The 20,741-nt window shown below is 47.6% G+C and overlaps 2 protein-coding genes across 3 annotated transcripts in view; one reads left to right on the top strand and one right to left on the bottom strand.

The window, feature by feature from the left end:
* LOC140207284 (uncharacterized) overlaps positions 1-20,741 on the bottom strand; it is a 47,441-nt gene that overhangs the window by 23,729 nt on the left and 2,971 nt on the right. The window lies entirely within an intron of this gene.
* Positions 5,283-20,741, top strand: part of LOC140207282 (C-type lectin domain family 4 member C-like) — a 131,312-nt gene continuing 115,853 nt past the window's right edge. For both annotated transcript variants that reach the window (XM_072275761.1, XM_072275762.1), the window contains exons 1-3: positions 5,283-5,479; positions 6,210-6,296; positions 7,505-7,624. In XM_072275761.1, coding sequence (XP_072131862.1) covers positions 5,413-5,479; positions 6,210-6,296; positions 7,505-7,624 — 274 coding nt within the window. In that variant the 5' untranslated portion in view covers positions 5,283-5,412. The remainder of the gene's footprint in view (positions 5,480-6,209; positions 6,297-7,504; positions 7,625-20,741) is intronic.

The raw sequence follows: 20,741 nt of genomic DNA on the forward strand, positions 1-20,741 counted from the left end.
CAACAGTCGGTAATCTCATGCAGTTTTGTTTCTACTAATCGAGTGGACTGTTGTCTGGTCTATAATGTAGCCCCATGAACATGGTCATACAACCCGTATTCCTCATTTGCACCCATAATGCCTCACTTAGACGAGTTCTCTTGTCTGTCCTGACTGTGCATTTCGGCGACATGTTCTCTGTTCAGTAATGCCACACCTCCTCCTGTAAGTCCTTCCGCTTTCTCACGTCTGAAAATAAGGAAACCCGAAATATTGTGCTGTCCTGCTTGCTCCCCCTACAACCAATTCTCAATAATTGCTGCAAAATCATAATTCACTGTGTCTATTCATGCCCTGATCTCACTGCCTTTTTTTTAAAGCTTCCTGCATTAAAATATGCGGAGCCCAGGGCAGCAGACAGATCATGCACAACCTTTTGATTCCTGATTTTTTTTTTTTTTTGAGGTCTTAACAACATCTGTATCCATATCGACTTCGCTATCTGCTCTGGAACCCTGAATCCCATCCCCCTGCAACTCGAGTTCAACAATTCTCCCAAAAACTCCCATGCACGGTACCGGAAAAAAACATCCCTCTGGGATGTCAGTTTCCCTCCAGTTGAGGTGTAAGCCGTCGTCTATCTCTTCTGTATAGATCCCACCTTCCTTGGAAAAAAAAAACACAATTTTCCCAAATTCTGAAGCCCTCCCACCGACACCACACTTGAGTCACGTGGTAAACTGTATGGTCTGCCTGTGTCTGGACACGCCGGGACGGGTAATGGTCCTGTCCTTTAATTTAGTAGCTAAATCCCTGACCTCACTTTGCAGAACCACCTCCCTATTCATACCGATTTCATTGGTACCTATATGGACCAGGAGCTACGGCTGCTCACTCACCCACCTCAGAATCATAAGGAAGGAATGGTGTGCTAAGAAAAGAGGAAGGAAGGGGAGGAGAGTGGAGGCCACATAAAGGGTGTTCTGATCGCAGCCTTTGGAGCAGAACTTGCGAGTCACCATTTTCTTGCTCCCTGTCTCTGATTGGAGACTGTTTCATGGCCGAAATGCACTGGCCAATGAGTAGGAGTCACAAACAAGCGAGAATCCTTCCATATAATCCAATCACACACTTCTGGAAACAGATACTGAGTGACGCTCCCTCACAACTGTCCATCACACACACCCTCGATCCGGTACAGCGGGCAACTTTCTCCACCCTATCCCGACAGACACTCCAGGGTCATACAGAGAGTGGAACTCCATCCACACCGTCCCATCACACACTTCCAGGATCAGACAAACAGCGCAGCTCCCTATATATTATCCTATCACATTCCCGGGTCAGATATGTGAAGTACCTCCCACCCCACCGGAGCAAACTCCACTGGAATCAGAAAAAAACTGCACAACGCTCCCCCTCCTCCAGTCTCCCCACTCACCAATATCCAGTCCTTCCGCTTTCCAGTAATCTCAAATTGAGTGTGTGTCTCTCGGAGATGGTGTGTGTGTGTGTGTGAGAGCGGACGGTGTGCTGCTGGAAGAGGAAGGAAGGGGAGGAGAGAGGAGGCCAGGGAAAGGGTGCTGAGACTGCAGACTCTGATGCAAGTGGTGTGGAACTACCGTGCATTCAGAGCTGTGGACTGGCTCAGAACCTGGTGATAGATGTCCGGTGGAATGGGGGAGGTGCAACACCAGACGTCATCTCCCCCTCATACTTCCCACAATTGCCTGTGACACAGAGGGAGGAGAGTGGAGGGACACGTAGATGGGGAGAGTTTAGCGGGTTCAGTGTATCACGGAGACGGGGAGGGGTGCATGGGTACGTACGGGATGATAGAACCGGCGAAGTGTGCAGGGGAGGGTGTTTCACAGAGACGGGGTTGCTTATCGGTGAGGGATGGGTGACGGAGACGCGACTGGTGTAGTGGAGACTGTGACGGTGACGGCGAGTACTGTCGGAGAGGGAGAGTTTGTCCTAGTGGGGGAAGGGTTTTGGAGAGGGTGGGTGTTATCCATACGGGTAAGGGTGTTTCACAGCTACAGTGCAGGGCGCGACTCTGTGTTGGTATCGCTGAGTGGTGAGTTTCTGCTACGGTGCAGAGCCTGTCAGTGTGTCACTGTCACGATAAGGGCGTGTTCGTGTCATCTGTGGTTCGTGTCGGTGACGCCGAAACTCTTTCAGTGTCCCTTTGAAGAACATCTCTGTGTGACAGTGAGGGTAGTGTGTCTCGTTCACAGCTGATGCAAACTGTACTGTTCAAACTGCAATAAAGTCTCACGATAAATTCCTTGGCCCCCACCCCTTTATTTTCACCATGGATGTCCAGTCCCTGTATACTTCCATCCCCCACCAGGAAGGTCTCAAAGCTCTCCGCTTCTTTTTGGATTCTAGACCTAACCAGTTCCCCTCTACTAACACTCTGCTCTGTCTAGCGTCCTTACTCTTCAGAATATCTCCTTTGGCTCCTCCCACTACCTCCAATCTAAAGGTGCAGCCATGGGCACACGTATGGATCGCAGATATGCCTGCCTTTTTGTTGTGTTTCTGGACAGAGTGCAGAGGGAGATTTACGAGGATGTTTCCAGGGCTCGCGGTATGAACAGACGTTATTCCTTGGAGCGTAGGGGTGGGTGCATAAAACCACAAGGTGCACAGATAGGTTGGGCACGCACAGTCCCCAGGTTCGGGGAATCGAGAATAAGAGGGCACAGGTTTCTGCTGATACGTGAGAGAGAGAGCAGAGAGATTGATTAGATGAGATTGGGGAGTGAGACGTTGGAGGGACGCGGGAAGAGTGGGCAAGATTGGGGGAAAGAGAGTGATAGAGCGAGAGGCGTTTAAAGCAGGGGAGAGGGGCAGGTGGGGGCTGACAGTGAATTTGAAAGACTAAGGAGAAAGAGGAGGTTGTCACGTGATTCATATCTCCTGTACTGGCTGTTTCAAGAGATCGTGGATCACCTCAGGAATATCCAGGCACACAGATGCAGCCGTCTCGCAAATGAAATGGTGCTTATCATTATTGCAATGGGAACGCTTACTGGACGATTTGCATTCAGTGCATTGGAACTGTCCAGAGTTCCACGTCTGTCCCCAAACTGTCCAAACTACACCGCTCTCTCTCCACAGCCTGGTGACAGTCTCCATACTAATCACAATGTCCAACTCTCTCCTTGGCCATGTGTCAGTGTTTAAACTAGTCCCACTGACCCACTCTGTTTCACTCTTTGTCTGACCCTGGGAATGTGTGATGGGATGGCGGAGAGGTACATTTCCTTCGTGTCCGACTCCGTGAGTGTGTCATGGGAAGGCGTGGAGGGAGTTTTACTCGATGTCTGACACCGGGAGTGTGTGATGCGACGGTCTGGAACGTGCTGTTCTCCGTGTCTGACTAGGAGAGTATTTGTTCTGAGGATGCCGAGGCTCGCTCGCTCGCTCTCTCTCTCTCTCTCTCTCGCTCTCTCTCTCTCTCTCTCTCTCTCTCTCTCTCTCTCACGCACACACACAGACAGACACACACATGCACACAGACACACAGCCGCTCCAGCACATCGCCGCGCTACCACCACCCTCTTCGCCAACTGCCCCCCTCGTTTCCAAACCCCACTTCTCTTGTCGCCTCCGCCCTTACTGACTGTGGAGAATGTAACCGATCCCAGCTGTTAAGCAGGCGGCAACTTTCCTGGAAACGACCCAGTTAAATTTCCGTGAGTGGAAGCTCAGTGTGCGCGGGAGGGAATGGGCAGAGTGAAGGTGGTGTTTTGAAGGTGTGGGGATAGAAAGATAGGCTTAGTGAGGAGGGAAGTGAGACGGAAAGGCACACGGCGAGTGGGTGTCCAGAGAGAGAGAGAGGGAGCGGGAAAGAGTTGCGAACCTGAAGCGGGATAGGTACATTCGTGGGGATAGATAGGGGGACAGTGACTTATGCAGAGAGCGAAAGGGATAGACAAGAAGTAATGGAGGGTGTTTGAAAGAGCTCCTGAACTCCCTCTGTTGGGCTGACTTCCCAGCATTTTTTTTTTGCTGCTTCGATGAAGAACCAGTCAGTGTCGCCGCCCGCTTTCTGGACTTCTCTGAAATACTGATAACACCCAACTTATGCTCTAATTGGAGATGAGAGTCAAACCGTAGATGCCGATCAGCGCGCGTTGGTTTCCTGTAAACATCAATGCCCACATATCCATTAGTAGAGAGAGAATGAGAGAGAGAGAGAGAGAGAGAGAGAGAGAGAGAGAGGAGAGAGAGAGAGCGAGAGACTGTGGGGAGTTCTTCATTTCCCTCGGATGGTGGGGGCTCGCTTGTTCTCCATGTGTGTTTGTACCTTGGGATAAAATTCTCCCAGACAATAGGTGATCTGCATGAGAGACACATAGAAACATAGAAACATAGAAAATAGGTGCAGGAGTAGATCATTCGGCCCTTCGAACCTGCACCACCATTCAGAATGTTCATAGCTGATCATCCAACTCAGAATCCCGTACCTGCCTTCTCTCCATACCCCCTGATCCTTTTAGCCACAAAGCATATATCTAACTCGCTCTTAAATATCAGCAATGAACTGGCCTGAACTGCTTCTTGTGGCAGAGAATTCCACAGATTGACCACTCTCTGTGTGAAGCAGTTTTTCCACATCTCGGTCCTAAAAGGCTTCCCCGTTATCCTAAAACTATTATCCCTCGTTCTGGACTTCCCCAACCGCGGGAACAATCTTCCTGCATCTAGCCTGTCCAGTCCCTTTAGGATTTTACACATTTCAATAAGATCCCACCTCAATCTTCTAAATTCCAACGAGTGTAAGCCTCGTCGATCCAGTCTTTCATCACTTGAAAGTCTTTCAGTCTTTCTTCATTCATTTCATCTCACTCCAGTCCTCTTCTTCCACTCTTTTCTCCCTCCCTTCTCTCTCTATCTTCCTCCAACGTCCCTCTCATTTATCCCTCCGCCCTCTCTGCAGCACTCTCTCTGCTCCCTCTCATAATTATCGCTCCCTCCATGTCCCTCTCTCTCTCTCTCTCTTTCTTTTCCCCGTCAGGTCGCCCTCTGCTTTACTCCTTTCTCCCCTAATTTCTCTTCAAATATCCCCAACTATTTCCCCCCTCTCTATACCGATTCTCTCCTGCACCTGACCCTCAGCCCGCCCCCCCCCCCACCACTTCCTCTCGGCTCCCCCCTTTCTGTTCGCAGTCACCCATTTTTTTCTCTCCGAACCCCCTTCCCAACCTCACAATCACAGCTCCTTCCACCGCCACTCTCCCCTTTGGAGAACACAAGATCTCACACCCTCAATCTCCGCCCCCCTGCTCTCGGCCTGTCTCTTTATCAGCCCTTCCTCCGCTGTTTGCTGGCGCCGGTCTGACCCGGTGTCGACACGGCTTCCTCTGAAAACATTTTGTTCCCCTTTCTGAGCTGAGAGCGCAGAGAATCCTCGACAAGATGGACGACAAAGAGACTTACATGAACGTGAAGTTCACAAAAACGGAGTCACGGTCTCCTTCACGATGTGAGTGGAGCAGAGGGGCGGAGGGAGGGAGATTCACTCTGTGTCTGACCCCGGGAGTGTGTGATGGGACGGTGTGGAGGGAGATTCACTCTGTGCCTGACCCCGGGAGTGTGTGATGTGACGGTGTGGAGGGAGATTCACTCTGTGTCTGACCCCGGGAGTGTGTGATGGGACGGTGCGGAGGGAGATTCACTCTGTGTCTGACCCCGGGAGTGTGTGATGGGACGGTGCGGAGGGACATTCATTCTCTGTCTGACACTGGGAGTGTGTGATACAACCGTGCGGAGGGAGATTCACTCTTTGTCTAACTCCGGGAGTATGTGATGGGACTGTGTGGAGGGAGATTCACTCTCTGTCTGGACCCCGGGAGGGTGTGATACGACGGTGCGGAGGGAGCTTCACTCTGTGTGTGACCCTGGGAGTTTACGATGGGACTGTGTGGAGGGAGATTCACTCTGTGTCTGACCCCGGGAGTGTGTGACGGGACGGTGTGGAGGGAGATTCACTCTGTGTCTGACCCCGGGAGTGTGTGACGGGACGGTGTGGAGGGTGCCTCACTTTGTGTCTGACCCCGGGAGTGTGTGACGGGACGGTGTGGAGGGTGCCTCACTTTGTGTCTGACGCCGGGAGTGTGTGACGGGACGGTGTGGAGGGTGTCTCACTTTGTGTCTGACCCCGGGAGTGTGCGATCGGACTGTGTGGAGGGACTTCACTCTGTGTCTGACCCTAGATGTTCTGGTCCCAGCTGAACCTGATGTATCGTGCGTTGAAATTAATTTCAAGACCGTTTCTGAGCTCCTGGTCCGGACAGATGGAGGTCAGTTTTTTCTTGGTTGGTTTGACTGTTTAGCTGATTTGTCCAATGCTGCCGAGAGATCTCAGGGCAGCGCATAGTTGACCCGAAAAAAAAAAGACGGTGGGAACGCGCGCGAAATGCGAGGAGGAGGGATCTCTCTTTGATGGTCGGTGAGGAGTGTTGCGCCCTGGGAGGGGCGGGATAGAGGGAGCGTCGTGGGATGCTTTGAGGAGCGATTGCTGTGGGAAGGGTCGGTGGGGAGAGATAGCATGGGAGGTGCCGTGTGGAGGAAGGGGCAATGAGGAGCGAGCGCTGTGTGGCAGGGGTGGTGGAGATGAGATAGCGCCGCGTAGGGGTGTTGAGTGGGGACACAGTGGGAGCGCCGGTGAGAAAGGAGTGTTATAAAAACCTTAACCACTCTAACCTCCGTCTTCTAACCCCACTCTCTTTTCCTTCTTTCCCCTTATCTCACCTCCCTCACCCTCTCTCACCTCATCTCCTCTCTGCCTTTTTCCCCTGCCCTTCTCTCACACAATTTCCCCTATTGTCTCCCACTGTCCTGTTCTCTTCGTATTCTCCCATTACCCCATCTCTTTTCCGTCTTTCCTTTATCACAGTCATCGTCTCCACCACTCTCGAACCCCCCCCCCCGCAATCTATCCCTCTCTCTCTGCTCACTCTCAACCCTCCCCCGTCCACCCCTCCTGTTCTTCCCACCCCTCTCTATCCCTAGGTTTACCTCTGATCTCCCCTCCACGCCTTGTCCTCCTCTATATCCACCCCTCTCTCGCGCTCCACGACGCTCTTCCCACTGCTCTGTCCCCGCTCTCTGAAAATGTCCTCTTCTCTCTTCTCCATCCCTCTCCCTTCTCCTACCCCTTGCTTTCATCTCTCACACGTCTCACTCCGCTCTAACCCAACACACTCTCCCCCTGTACCCCTCTCCTTTCTCTTTCCCCATTCTTTCTCTCGTATTTCCTCCCCAATGCCCACATCGCGGTCTCCTCTCTGTCCATTGTTTTTGCCTTTTCTCTATATCCACGTCTCTGTCCTGTCATTCCCCTTCTCCCTCACCATCTCTCTCACTTTCTAACTCCTTCTCTCCCCTCACTTAACCCTCTCTCTCTCTTGCCTCGCACCCGCTCTCTTCTGTCTCTCCCCAACTCCTTCCCCCATTCTCTACCGCTCTCACTCTGTCCCTTATCTGACTGTCTGACTCTCTCTCCCAGCCGGTCTGAACTCGACCTACTCAGAGCTGAACTTTCGGAAAGAGGAACCCCGCATCGATGAGGACGAAGATCCTCCCATTGCCTCGGAACCCGGCGGGCTGTCACCCACTGCAAGTACAGGTCAGGGTTCGTAGAAATGACGTCATTTAACGGGGTCACGTGTCATGCACCGGAGTGACCAAGTTTCTGATGCATCTGTTTCGACCGCTTCCTCTATCAGCTAGTTCTACATACTGACCACCATCTGGGTAACAAAACGTTGTCACTCGGCTCCCCAATTAAATCCTTTTCTCCACTCACGTTAGACCTGTGCGGTCCGATCCTCGATTCTCCAAGTGTATGGTACATAACTGTACACAGTTGTCATCTTTGCATCATCAATGGGGACGGGAGAGGTCCTAGAGGATCGGAGGGTTGAGGATGTTGTTCCTTTATTCAATAAGGGGAGCCGACATAGCCCAGGAAATTATAGACTACTGCGTCTTACCTCAGTGGTTTGTAAGCTGATGGAGAAGATCCTGAGGCAGGATTTATTAATATTTGAGGAGGTATAATATGATTAGGAATAGTCAGCATGGCTCGGTCAAGGCCAGGTCTTGCCTTACGAGTCTGATTAAATTTTTTGAGGATGTGACTAAACACACTGTTGAAGGAAGAGCAGCCGATGTAGTCTATATGGATTTCAGCAAGGCATTTGATAAAGTACCCCATGCAAGGCTTATTTAGAAAGTAAAGAGGCATGGGATCCTACGGGACATCGCTTTGTGGATCCAGAACTGTATTGCCCGAAGAAGGCAAAGAGTGGAACTGAATTTAGGAGCCGAGAGATAATGTTGTAGCTATATAGGACTCTGGTCAGACCCCACTTGGAGTACTGGGCTCATTTCTGGTCACCTCACTACAGGAAGGATATGGACGCCACAGCAGGGGTGCAGAGGAGATTTACAAGAATGTTGCCTGGATTGGGGAGCATGCCTTACGAGAATAGGTTGAGTGAACTCGGTCTTTTCTCCTTGAAGCGACGGAGGATGACAGGTGACCGGACAGAGATGTACAAGGTGATTAGAGGCATTGATCGTGTGGATAGTCAGAGGCTTTTCTCCAGGGCTGAAATAGTTGCTACAAGAGGACACAGGTTTAGGGTGCTGTGGAGTAAGTGCAGAGGAGATGTCAGGGGCATGTTTTTTTTTTACTCAGAGAGTGGTGAGTGCGTGGAATGGGCTGCCGAGTGTGGGAAGCCTAGTAATTTCTATGGAAAGGACATGATCGGCAAAACTCTGGGGGCCTGTGTTGTGCTGTAGGTTTTCTGTTTCTATGCTCCTATCTCATCCGGTCCCGGCGATTTATCAAACTTGATGCTTTCCAAAAGCTCCAGCACATCCTCTTTCTTAATATCTCCCTGCTCAAGCTTTTCAGTCTGCTGCAAGTCATGACTACAATAACCAAGATACTTTTCCATAGTGAATACTGAGGTAAAGTATTCATTAAGTACCTCTGCTATTTCCTCCAGTTCCATACATACTTTCCGACTGTCACAATTGACAGGCCCTATTCTTTCACTTCTTATCCTCCAGCTCTTCACATATTTGTAGAATGTCTTGGGGCTTTTCTTACTCCTGCCCGCCAAGGCCTTCGCATGGCCCTTTCTGGCTCTCCTAATTTCCTTCTTAAGCTCCTTCCTATTAGCCTTATAATCATCTTGATCTCTGACATTACCTAGCTCTAGAAACAGAAACATAGAAAATAGGTGCAGGAGTAGGCCATTCGTCCCTTAGAGCCTGCACCGCCATTCAGTATGATCATGGCTGATTATCCAACTCAGAACCCTGTACCTGCCTTCTTTCCATACCCCCTGATCCCTTTAGCCACAAGAACCATAGCTAACTCCCTCTTAAATATGGACAATCAACTGGCCTCAAATGTTTCCTGTGACAGAGAATTCCACAGATTCACCACTCTCTCTGTGAAGAAATTTTCCCTCATATCGGTCCTAAAAGGATTCTCCTTTATCCTTAAACTGCAACGCCTCGTCCTGGACTTGCTCAACACCGGGAACAATCTTCCTGCGTCTAGCCTGTCCAATCCCATTAGAATTGTATACGTTTCAATAAGATCCCCCCTCAATCTTCTAAATTCCAAGAGTATTAGACCAGTCGATCCAGTCTTTCATCATATGAAAGTTCTGCCCTCCCAGGAATCAATCTGGTGAACTTTCTTTGTACTCCCTCTATGGCAAGAATGTCTTTCCTCAGATTAGGGGACCAAAACTTCACACAATACTCCAGGTGTGGTCTCACCAAGGCCTTGTACAACTGCAGTAGTACCTCCCTGCTCCTGTACTCGAATTGTCTTGCTATGAATGCCAGCATACAATTCGCCTTTTTCACTGCCTGCGGTACCTGCATGCCCACTTTCAATGACTGGTGTATAATGACACCAGGTCTCGTTGCACCTCCCCTTTTCCTAATCGGTCACCATTCATTTAATAAACGGCTTTCCTGTTTTTGCCACCAAATTGGATAACCTCACATTTATCCACATTAAATCACAGCTGCCATGCATTTTCCCACTCATGTAACCTGTCCAAATCACCCTGCATCCTCTTAGCATCCTCCTCACAGCTAACACTGCCGCCCAGCTTCGTGTCATCCGCAAACTTGGAGATGTTGCATTTAATTCCCTCGTTTATGTCATTAATATATATGGTAAACAACTGGGGTCCCAGCACTGAGCCTTGCGGTACCCCACTAGTCACTGCCTGCCATTCTGAAAAGGTCCCGTTTATTCCCACTCTTTGTTTCCTGTCTGCCAAACAATTCTCTACCTACATCAATACCATACCTCCAATACCGTGTGCTTCAAGTTTGCCCACTAATCTCCTGTGTGGGACCGTGTCAAAAAAATTTACAAATCCAAATACACCACAACCACTGGTTCTCCCCTATCTACTCTACTAGTTACATCCTCAAAAAATTCTATCAAATTCTTCAGACATGATTTTCCTTTTACAAATCCATGCTGACTTTGTCCGATGATTTCTCCACTTTCCAAATGTGCTGTTATCACACCTTTGATAAATGACTCTAGCATTTTCCCCACCACCGATGTTAGGGTAACCGTTCTAAAATTCCCCGGTTTCTCTCTCCCTCCTTTTTTTAAAAAGAGGGGGTTGCATTAGCCACCCTCCAATCGTCAGGAACTAGTCCAGAATCGAAAGAGTCTTCTGATAGTGTGCCGCACATGAGGCCGCTTAACAAGACAGGGACCCATGGTGTTACTGGTAAGAGAGCAGATTGGATGACTGGCCGGAGGAAAAGAGTGGGAATAAAGGGAGGGGTTTCCTGGTCAGCGGCCGGCGACTAGTGGTGTTCCACAAAGGTTCTGTGTTGGGACCGCTTCTTTAATCCTGCCCACCAAGGCCTTCTCATCTTCCTTTCTGGCTCTCCTAATTTCCTTCTTAAGCTTCTTCCTTTTAGCCTTATAATTTTCTCAATGTCTAAAATTATCTAGCTCGCGAAAACATTTATAAGCATTTATTTTCTTCTTGACTAGATTTATTACAGCCTTTGTACACCAGTTTTCAAAGTCCCATGTAGCTATCCAGAACTCACTGAAGTAAAACCCTATCGTTTCCGCCTCCACTATCGCCGCCGGGAGACCATTCCACGCACTCACCACACTCTGCATTAAAACAAACTTACCTCTAAAATCTCCTCTGTTCCTGTTTCCAAACACCTCTAAACTGTGCCCTGTCGTGCTAGCCATTTCATCCCTGTGGAAAAGCTTCTGATTATCCACACGATCAATGCCTCTCATTAACCTGAGTTCCTCTATCAGGTCAACCCTCGTCCTCCGTCGCTCCAAGAAGAAAAGGCCAAGTTCACTCAACCTATTCTCATAAGGCATGCTCCCCAGTCCAGACAACATCCTTGTTAATCTCTGCACCCTTTCTATGGTTTCCACGTCCTTCCTGTTGTAAGGTGACGAGAACTGAGCACAGTATTCCAAGTACGGTTGACCAAGGCCCTACATAGTTGCAACATTACCTTCGGCTCCTAAACTCAGTGCCACTAATAATGAAAGCCAATGCACCGTATGCCTTCTTAACCACAGAGTCAACCTGCGTAGCAGCTTTGAGTGTCCTTGGACTCGGACCCCAGATCCCTCTGATCCTCAACACTGCCAAGAGTCTTGCCATTAATGATATATTCTGCCATCATATTTACCTACCGAAATTAGCCACCTCACACTTACCTGCTTTGAACTCCATCTGCCATTTCTCAGTCCAGTTTTGCATCCGATCAATATCCCACAGTAACCTCTGACAGACCTCCACGCTATCCATAACATCTCCAACCTTTGTGTCAACAGCAAATTTGCTAGCTTATCCCTCCACTTCCACATGGTGGTCATTTATAAAAATATTACAAAGTTTTTGGAACCTTTCGTAAGCTCCTCTTTTTTTCTTGACTAGATTTACAACAGCCTTTGTACACCACGGAACTAGTACCTCACCATTCTTTCCATGTCTCATTGGAACGTACGAACTCAGAACCCCACGCAAATATGCCCTGAACATTTGCCAACTTTCTTCCGTACGTTTCCCCGAGATCACCTGTTTCCAACTTATCTTCAAAATTCCTGCCTGAAAGCCTCATATTTCTATTACTCTAATTAAACATTTCCCAAATTTGTCTGTTGCTATCCCTCTCCAATGCTGTGGTTAAGGAGATAGAATTGTGATCACTATCTCGGAAATGCTCTCCCACTGAGAGACCTGACACCTGGCCAAGTTAATTTCCCAATATCAGATAAAGTACAGCCTCTCCTATTGTAGGCCTATGTACATATTATGTCAAGAAACACTACTGAACACACCTAACAAACCCTACCCCATCTAAACCCCTCACTCCAGGGATATGTCAATCATTATTTTGGGCAATTCAAATCTCCTACCACAACAACACTGCTATTATTGCTCCTTTCCAGAATCCGTCTCCGTATCTTCTCCTCGATGTCTCTGTTAATATTGGGTGGTAGATAAAAAAAAACACCCATTAGAGTTATTGATCCCTTCCTATTCCTAACTTCCACTCACACAGATTCCGTAGACAACCCCTCCATGACTTTGTCCTAATCTGCAGCCGTTACCCTATATCTGATCAACAGTGCCACGCACTCCACTATTTTACCTCGCTCCCTGTCCTTCCTGAAACATATACAACCTGGCACCTGAAGTAGCCATTCCTGCTCCTGCACCACCCAACTCTCTGCAATGGCCACAACATCGTAGTTACAAGTTCTAATCCATGCTCTAATCTCCTCCGCTTTATTCACAATGCACCTCGCATTAATTTTGACACATCTCAACCCATTGGTCAGAGCGCGTCCCTTCTCTATCATCTGCCTATCCTCCATTTAGCACTTTCCCCATGTTTTCTCTGTTTGTGAGCAAACCTTTGTTTCCTGCATCACTTCAGTTTGGTTCTCAACCTCCAGCAATTCTAGTTTAAACTCTCCCCAATAGTCTTAGCAAACCTTTCCGCAGAATATTGGGCCCCCTCGGATTCAAGTGCAACCCTTCATTTTTGTGCAGTTTACACCTGCCCCAGAAGAAGTTCCAGTGATCCGGAAGTATAAATCACTGCCCCCAGCTCCAATCCCTCAGCCACTCAGTTATCCTCCACCTCATTTCATTCCTATACTCACTGTCACGTGGCGCAGGGAGTAATCCCGGCATTACTACCTTTGAGGTCCTGTTTCTCAACTTCTTTGTGAAGTTAAGAAATGGCAAGGGTAAAAAGACACTAATAGCAGTTATATACGGGCCTCCAAACAGCAGCCGGGATGTGGACTCCACGTTACAGCTGGTAATAGAAAGAAAGCGTGTGGGAGAGAATTGTCAGGATATTCATGAGGGATTTCAATATTAAAGTGGGGAAGTCAGGGAGGTACTGGATCACAGGAGAGGCTGTTTATAGAACGCCCACGGGATGGCTTTTTGGATCAACTTGTCCATAAGCCCATCAGAGGATCAACTGTTTCAGACTGGGTGCTGTGTAATGAACCTGAGGCGATTAAGTTCAGTTTCAAATTTGAAAAGCAGAATTTGGTGTCAGGTGTGTCAATATTTCAGAGGAACAAATGAAATTACAGTGGCATGAGAGAGGAACTGTCCGAAGTCGATTGGAAAAGTAAGCTAGATGGATCGACGGTAGAGCAGAATTGGATGAAATTCCCACAACAAGTATACTTGGTAGTGTTGAGAAGCAGAGGGATCTCGGGGTACATGTCCACAGATCCCTGAAAGTTGCCTTACATGTGGATAGGGCAGCTAAGAAAGCTTTTGGGGTGTTAGCTTTCATAAGTCAAGGGATAGAGTTTAAGAGTCGCGATGTAATGATGCAGCTCTATAAAACTCTGGTTAGGCCACACTTGGAGTACTGTGTCCAGTTCTGGTCACCTCACTATAGGAAGGATGTGGAAGTATTGGAAAGGGTACAGAGGAGATTTACCAGAATGCTGCCTGGTTTAGAAAGTATGCATTATGATTAGAGATTAAGGGAGCTAGGGCTTTACTCTTTGGAAAGAAGGAGGATGAGAGGAGACATAATAGAGGTGCACATGATAATAAGAGGAATAGATAGAGTGGCTAGCCAGCACCTCTTCTCCAGGGCACCACTGCTCAATACAAGAGGACATGGCTTTAAGGTAAGGGGTGGGAAGTTCAAAGTGGATATTAGAGGAAGGTTTTTTACTCAGAGAGTGGTTGGTGCGTGGAATGCACTGCCTGAGTCAGTGGTGGAGGCAGATACACTAGTGAAGTTTAAGAGACTACTAGACAGGTATATGGAGGAATCTAAGGTGGGGGCTTACATGGGAGGCAGGGTTTGAGGGTAGGCACAACATTGTGGGCCGAAGGGCCTGTGCTGTGCTGTACTCTTCTATGTTCTATGTTCTATACCGATTTGGATACTGTTGCGGTGTTTGACAGACCTGGGACACGCTGAGGCAGCCGGATCTCTGGCACTGAGTCTGGTTCTGCAGTGCAGAAGGGAGGGTGGAAAAAAATGAGAGCGGTAGTGATAGGGACACGATAGATAGCCGTACAGAAAAGAGGTTCTGTTGTCGTGACAGAAATTCCCGGATAGTTTGCTGCCTCCTGGGTGCCAGGGTGACGGATGTCTCTGATCGCTTGCAGAGCATTCTAAAGTGGGAGTGTGAACAGCCAGAAGTCATGGTGCACATCGGTACCAATGACGTAGGAAGAAAGAGTCAGAAGGTCCTGAAGTGTGAGTATAGAGAGCTTGGTAGGAAGTTAAAAAGCAGGACCTCAGGGGTGGTAACGGATGCTCTGGCGGATTAACACGTGGCTGAGGAACTGGTGTAAGGGGCAGAGTTTCAGATTTCAGTATCATTGGGACATCTTCTCGGGCAGGAGGGACCTGTACAAGAGAGATGGGTTACACCTGAACTGCAAGGGGAACAATATCCTTGCAGGGAGGTTTGTTAGTGCTGTTGGGGAGGGTTTAAACCTGATTTGCAGGGGTATGGGAACCAGAGTGTCAGAGCAGATAGTGGAGCGGGGGTGAAAATAAATGATGTTAAAAGTTCGTACAAAGTCACAAATAGAAGGTTTCAGTAGGATAGTAGGGGAGATTCAAACAAGCGGACATGACTTGAGAGTTAGGGTGCAGAAGTTCACGGCTAACACGGGGGTGGGGGGACTTCTTTACTCAGAGGGTGGTGGCTCTGTGGAACGAGCTTCCAGTAGAAGTGGTCTAGGCAAGTTCGATATTGTCATTGAAAGAACAATTGGTATATGGACAGGAAAGGAATGGAGGGCTATGGGCTGAGTGCATGTTGGTGGGACTAGGTGAGAGTAAGCGTTCGATACGGACTAGAAGGACCGATATGGCCTCTTCCCTTGCTGTAATTGATATATGGTTATATGGCTACATGTGTGTGGTGGTAATAATCTTCGGAGGTGTGTCAATTTTACGGATGACACCAAGATAGGTGGAGGAGCAGGAAGTGTTGAAGAAACGGAAAAGTTATAGAGGGACATGGTCAGTTCTGGAGAGTGGGCAAAGAAATGGCAGATGAGATAGTATGTTGAGACATTGTCGCGGAAAAGGAATACTCGGACCCGGAGGGAGAGGGCCGTAGAATATTCTTTATTCGTCACATGATATCATGGGGAGCCTAGAACCGAAAAGCGGGATCCTGGAGCTCCCTCAAACAAGGAAACTCAGTCATATTTATACATCAGTGGGACGTGACGAGAGACACATAGTTGGATTTTTGTTTACTGAAGTAAAGGTCACGTGCCTCAGGACATTGTACGACCAGATAATTCCTTATTTGAACCTTCGTCGAGCATTTCCAGAGAATGCTACAGAATAGGGAAGTAACACAAATATGTTCTTGAGCAGCAACACATTTTCCTTAAGTGTTAGTTCTCAAAAAACATATGAGCCCAGCTGACTCAACCGCAGACATATGAAAATTCTCAGAAAAAAAGGTACAGATGCAGTTGTTTTTATAACTCGGTTGCAGGGCACAGTTCAGTTACACAGAGTACATTAGTTACAGTTAAACTATTGTGGACTTTGAATGCACATTTTAAAACAAATCATTAGCCCCCAATGCCCAATACAATGCAAGGTCTTGATATTTTCTTCCACTGTTCCCTCCTTGTTAATCTTCTAGATTAACACTCCTTACTGGGGTACTGCATCCTCCTCCTCATCAGGGAGCTCAGAAGGGGAAGAGACTCTCCTTCCCTGGGTACAGCTCTGCACCCCACCAATGTTCCTTGCTGTCCTTTCATCCTTTGGGGTACCATAGAGACCTTCTGAGGGCCAGACAAGGCTACCTTCATTAAATGATAACAGCAGAATTGCAATGCTGCACATACACAACACCCTAAACACATATCATCGCGACTGCAACTATTCCATGCGTTACCCAGCCTCGCCAGCCAGAAAACCAACCCTTTATTATCTCCCACCAATTTTTCCCCGGACCAAGATTCTTGAACAGTTTCTCTATCTTCCTAATGTCCTCTATCTTCACCTTTATGTGCTGATCAGTTATATTTTCAGAGGCATCGGGGATACAGGTGCAACATTAGTTCCCTAATAACGCACAGACCCCTCCTTCTTAGGCTAATACTTCTTCTCCACTTTCCTGTTTCTTTGTATTTGCTTCCCACGCTGTTAGGTAATCAATCAATCCCACCCCCAATATGATTATCGCCCCTACTTCCTTCATATGAGTCCTCTATTGAGCATATATTTTGTTAATAATCTGTCACCATGTATATAACATGAGGTGCAGGTTAAAATAAATTTATGTTCCGGTCTCTCACTAACACTTTGTTCTTGGTTCTCAGAGCCGTTCCTCTCTCTCTCTCTGGGAAGATTTGACCTGTTCGGTATTTTATTTCCTCCCTGTCGTAGTGAAACCTGCGCCTGCTGACATGTGTTCAGTCTGGTCTCTTCTTCACCTTAACGGCTGTATGGGTCTTCATCCACCTGGGAGAGAAAGAGTCTTTATTTACCGATCTCTCATTTATTCTGTCTACCGGCTTAATGGATGCATGTTACCTTCAGTTAAAGGTGCCTGGGTTAATTGGACCCTCTCATACAATTTCCCTGCCCCCTGACGCAATGCTTGTGCGTATTTTAGTGTTTTCTTATCATTGTATATTAGCACTATTTTTTTCTGTTGTCATGGGAGGCTCAGTTCCTGCTGTCATAGGCAGCCCCATCAATATTTAATGAGGGGTAAGTCTTGTATTTCTATCCTTCTGATTTCACATCGTGTGCATTACTAAGGGCATTGCCTCTTGCCGTCCGAGACCGTTTTGCTGACAAACATTTGTCAAAGTCGCTTTTATTTCCCTTTTTGCTCTTTCCACCATACCTGAGGGCTGAGGCTGGTAGGGGATTTGCAATTTCTAATGGAACCCCAAGGCTTCCTACAGTCCCTGTGCTAATTTATTTGTAAAATGGGTTCCCCAGTCGCTATTTACCCTAGGGGAATTCCAAACCTAGGTATAATTTCTTTCATAAATATGTTCACCACAGTTCTGACATCATTCCTCCCAGTTGGATAGGCCTCCTCCCATCTGAAAACCATGTCCACGATTACCAATTAATACTTAAACCTCCGTTTAGCAGGCATATGTACAAAGTTAATTTGCAGGGCCGTTTAAATAAGGGTGTGCAACCTGATCAGCGATGGATCCAAGGGGACATCGCTTTGTGGATCCAGAACGGGCTTGCCCACAGGAGGCAAAGAGTGGTTGCAGACCGGTCATATTCTGCATGGAGGTCGGTAACCAGTGAAGTACCTCATGGCTCTGTTCTGGGATCCTTACAGATCCTGACAGATCAGCCATGATCACAGTGAATGGAGGTGCTAGCACGATGGGATGAAGGGCGGACTCTTGCACCTATTATCTATTGTCTATTGTCTATTGTCTTACTCTTCGTGATTTTTATACATGACCTGGATGAGGAAGTGGATGGGTGAGTTAGTAGGTTTGTTGATGACACAAACTTCGGAGGTGTTGAGGATAGTGTAGATTGCTGTCAGAGGTTACAACGGGACATTGATAGGATGTCAAACTGGGCTGAAAAGTGGCAGATGGAGTTTACCCCACATTAGTGTGTGATGGTTTATTTTGGCAGGTCAAACATCACGGCAGGATATAGCATTGTTTGTAAGAGTCTTGGCTGTGTGGAGGATCAAAGAGATCTTGGGGTCCGAGTCCATCGGACATTCAAAGCAGCTGCTCAGGTTGACTCTGTGGTTAAGGAGGCGTACGGTGTATTGGCCTTCAACAATCGTGGAATTGAATTTAGGAGCCGAGAGATAATGTTTTAGCTATATAGGACTCTGGTCAGACCCCACTTGGAGTACTGGGCTCATTTCTGGTCATCTCACTACAGGAAGGATATGGAAACCACAGGAGGGGTGCAGAGGAGATTTACAAGAATGTTGCCTGGATTGGGGAGCATGCCTTATGAGAATAGGTTGAGTGAACTCGGCCTTTTCTCCTTGGAGCGACGGAGGATGACAGTTGACCTGACAGAGATGTATAAGGTGATGAGAAGCATTGATCGTCTGGATAGTCAGAGGCTTTTCCCCAGGGCTGAAATGGTTGCCACAAGGGGACACAGGTTTAGGGTGCTGGGGAGTAGCTACAGAGGAAATGTCAGGGGCATGTTTTTTACTCAGAGAGTGGTGAGTGCGTGGAATGGGCTGTCTAGTATGGGTAAGCCTGGTAATTTCTACGGTAGGGACATGTTCGGCAAAACTTTAGGGACCTGTATTGTGCTGTTGGTTTTCTGTTTCTATGCTCCTATCTCATCCCGTCCCGGCGATTTATCCAACTTGATGCTTTCCAAAAGCTCCAGCACATCCTCTTTCTTAATATCTCCATGCTCAAGCTTTTCAGTCTGCTTCAAGTCATTACTACAGTAACCAAGATTCTTTTCCACAGTGAATACTGAAGTAAAGTATTCATTAAGTACCACTGCTATTTCCTCCGGTTCCATACACGCATTCCCACTGTCACACTTGACAGGCCGTGCTCTTTCACGTCGAATCATCTTGCTCTTCACATATTTGAAGAATGTCCTGGTGGGTTCCTTAATCCTGCCCGCCAAGGCCTTCTCATGGCCCCTTCTGTGTCTCCTAATTTCCCTCTTAAGCTCCTTCCTATTTGCCTTATAATCATCTGGATCTCTAACATTACCTAGCGCTAGAAACATGGAAACATAGAAAATAGGTGCAGGAGTAGGCCATTCGTCCCTTCCAGCTGCACCGCCATTCAGTACAATCATGGCTGATCATCCAACTCAGAACCTGTACCTGGCTTTTCTCCATACCCCGTGATCCCTTTAGCCAGAATGGCCATATCTAACTTCCTCCTAAATATAGCTAAACAACTGGCCTCAACTGTTTCTTGTGACAGAGAAATCAGCAGATTCACACTCTCTCTGTGAAGCAATTTTCCCTCATATCGGTCAGAAAAGGATTCCCCTTTATCCTTAAACTGCGACGCCTCGTTCTGGACTTGCTCAACATCGGGAACAATCTTCCTACATCTAGCCTGTCCAATCCCTTTAGAATTTTATACGTTTCAATAAGATCCCACCTCAATCTTTTAAATTCCAGTGAGTATTAGACCAGTCGATACAGTCTTTCATCATATGAAAGTCCTGCCATCCCAGGAATCAATCTGGTCAACCTTCTTTGTACTCTCCCTATGGTAAGGATGCATTTCCTCAGATTAGGGGACCAAAACTTCACACAATACTCCAGGTGTTGCCTCCCCAAGGCCTTACACAACTGCAGAAGTACCTCCCTGCTCCTGTACTCAAATCCTCTAGTTATGAATGCCAGGATACCATTCACCTTTTTCACAGCCTGTTGTACCTGCATGCCCACTTTCAATGATTGGTATATAATGACACTCAGGTCTCGTTGCTCCTCCCTTTTTCCTAATCGGCCACCATTCAGATAATGAACTGCTTTCCTGTTTTTGTCTCCAAAGTAGATAACCTCACATTTATCCACATTAAATTGCATCTGCCATGAATGTTCCCACTCACCTAACCTATCCAAGTCACCTTGCATCCTGTTAGCATCCTCCTCACAGCTAACACTGCCGCCCAGCTTCGTGTCATCCGCAAACTTGGAGATTCTGCATTTAATTCGCTCCTCTAAGTCATTAATACATATTGTAAGCAACTGGGGTCCCAGCACTGAGACTTGCCGTTCCCCACTACTCACTGCCCGCCATTCTGAAAAGTCCCGTTTATTCCCAGTCTTTGCTTCCTGTCTGCCAACCAATACTCTATCTCCATCAATACCATACGCCCAATACCGTGTGCTTAAGTTTACCCACTAATCTCCTGTGTGGTACCTTGTCAAAAGCATGCGCAAATCCAAATACGCCACAGTCACTAGTTCTCCTCTATCTACTCTACTAGTTACATCCTCAAAAAATTCTATGACATTCGTCAGACATGATTTTCCGTTTATAAATTTATGCTGACTTAATCCGATGATTTCACCGCTTGCAATATGTGCTGTTATCACATCTTTGACAACTGACTCTAGCATTTTCCCCACCACCGATGTTAGGTTAACCGGTCTATAATTCCTCGGTTTCTCTCTCCCTCATTTTTTAAAAAGCGGGGTTACATTAGCCACCCTC

The sequence above is a fragment of the Mobula birostris genome, chromosome 13, assembly GCF_030028105.1.
Source record: "Mobula birostris isolate sMobBir1 chromosome 13, sMobBir1.hap1, whole genome shotgun sequence".
In the NCBI taxonomy this organism is placed as follows: Eukaryota; Metazoa; Chordata; class Chondrichthyes; order Myliobatiformes; family Myliobatidae; genus Mobula; species Mobula birostris.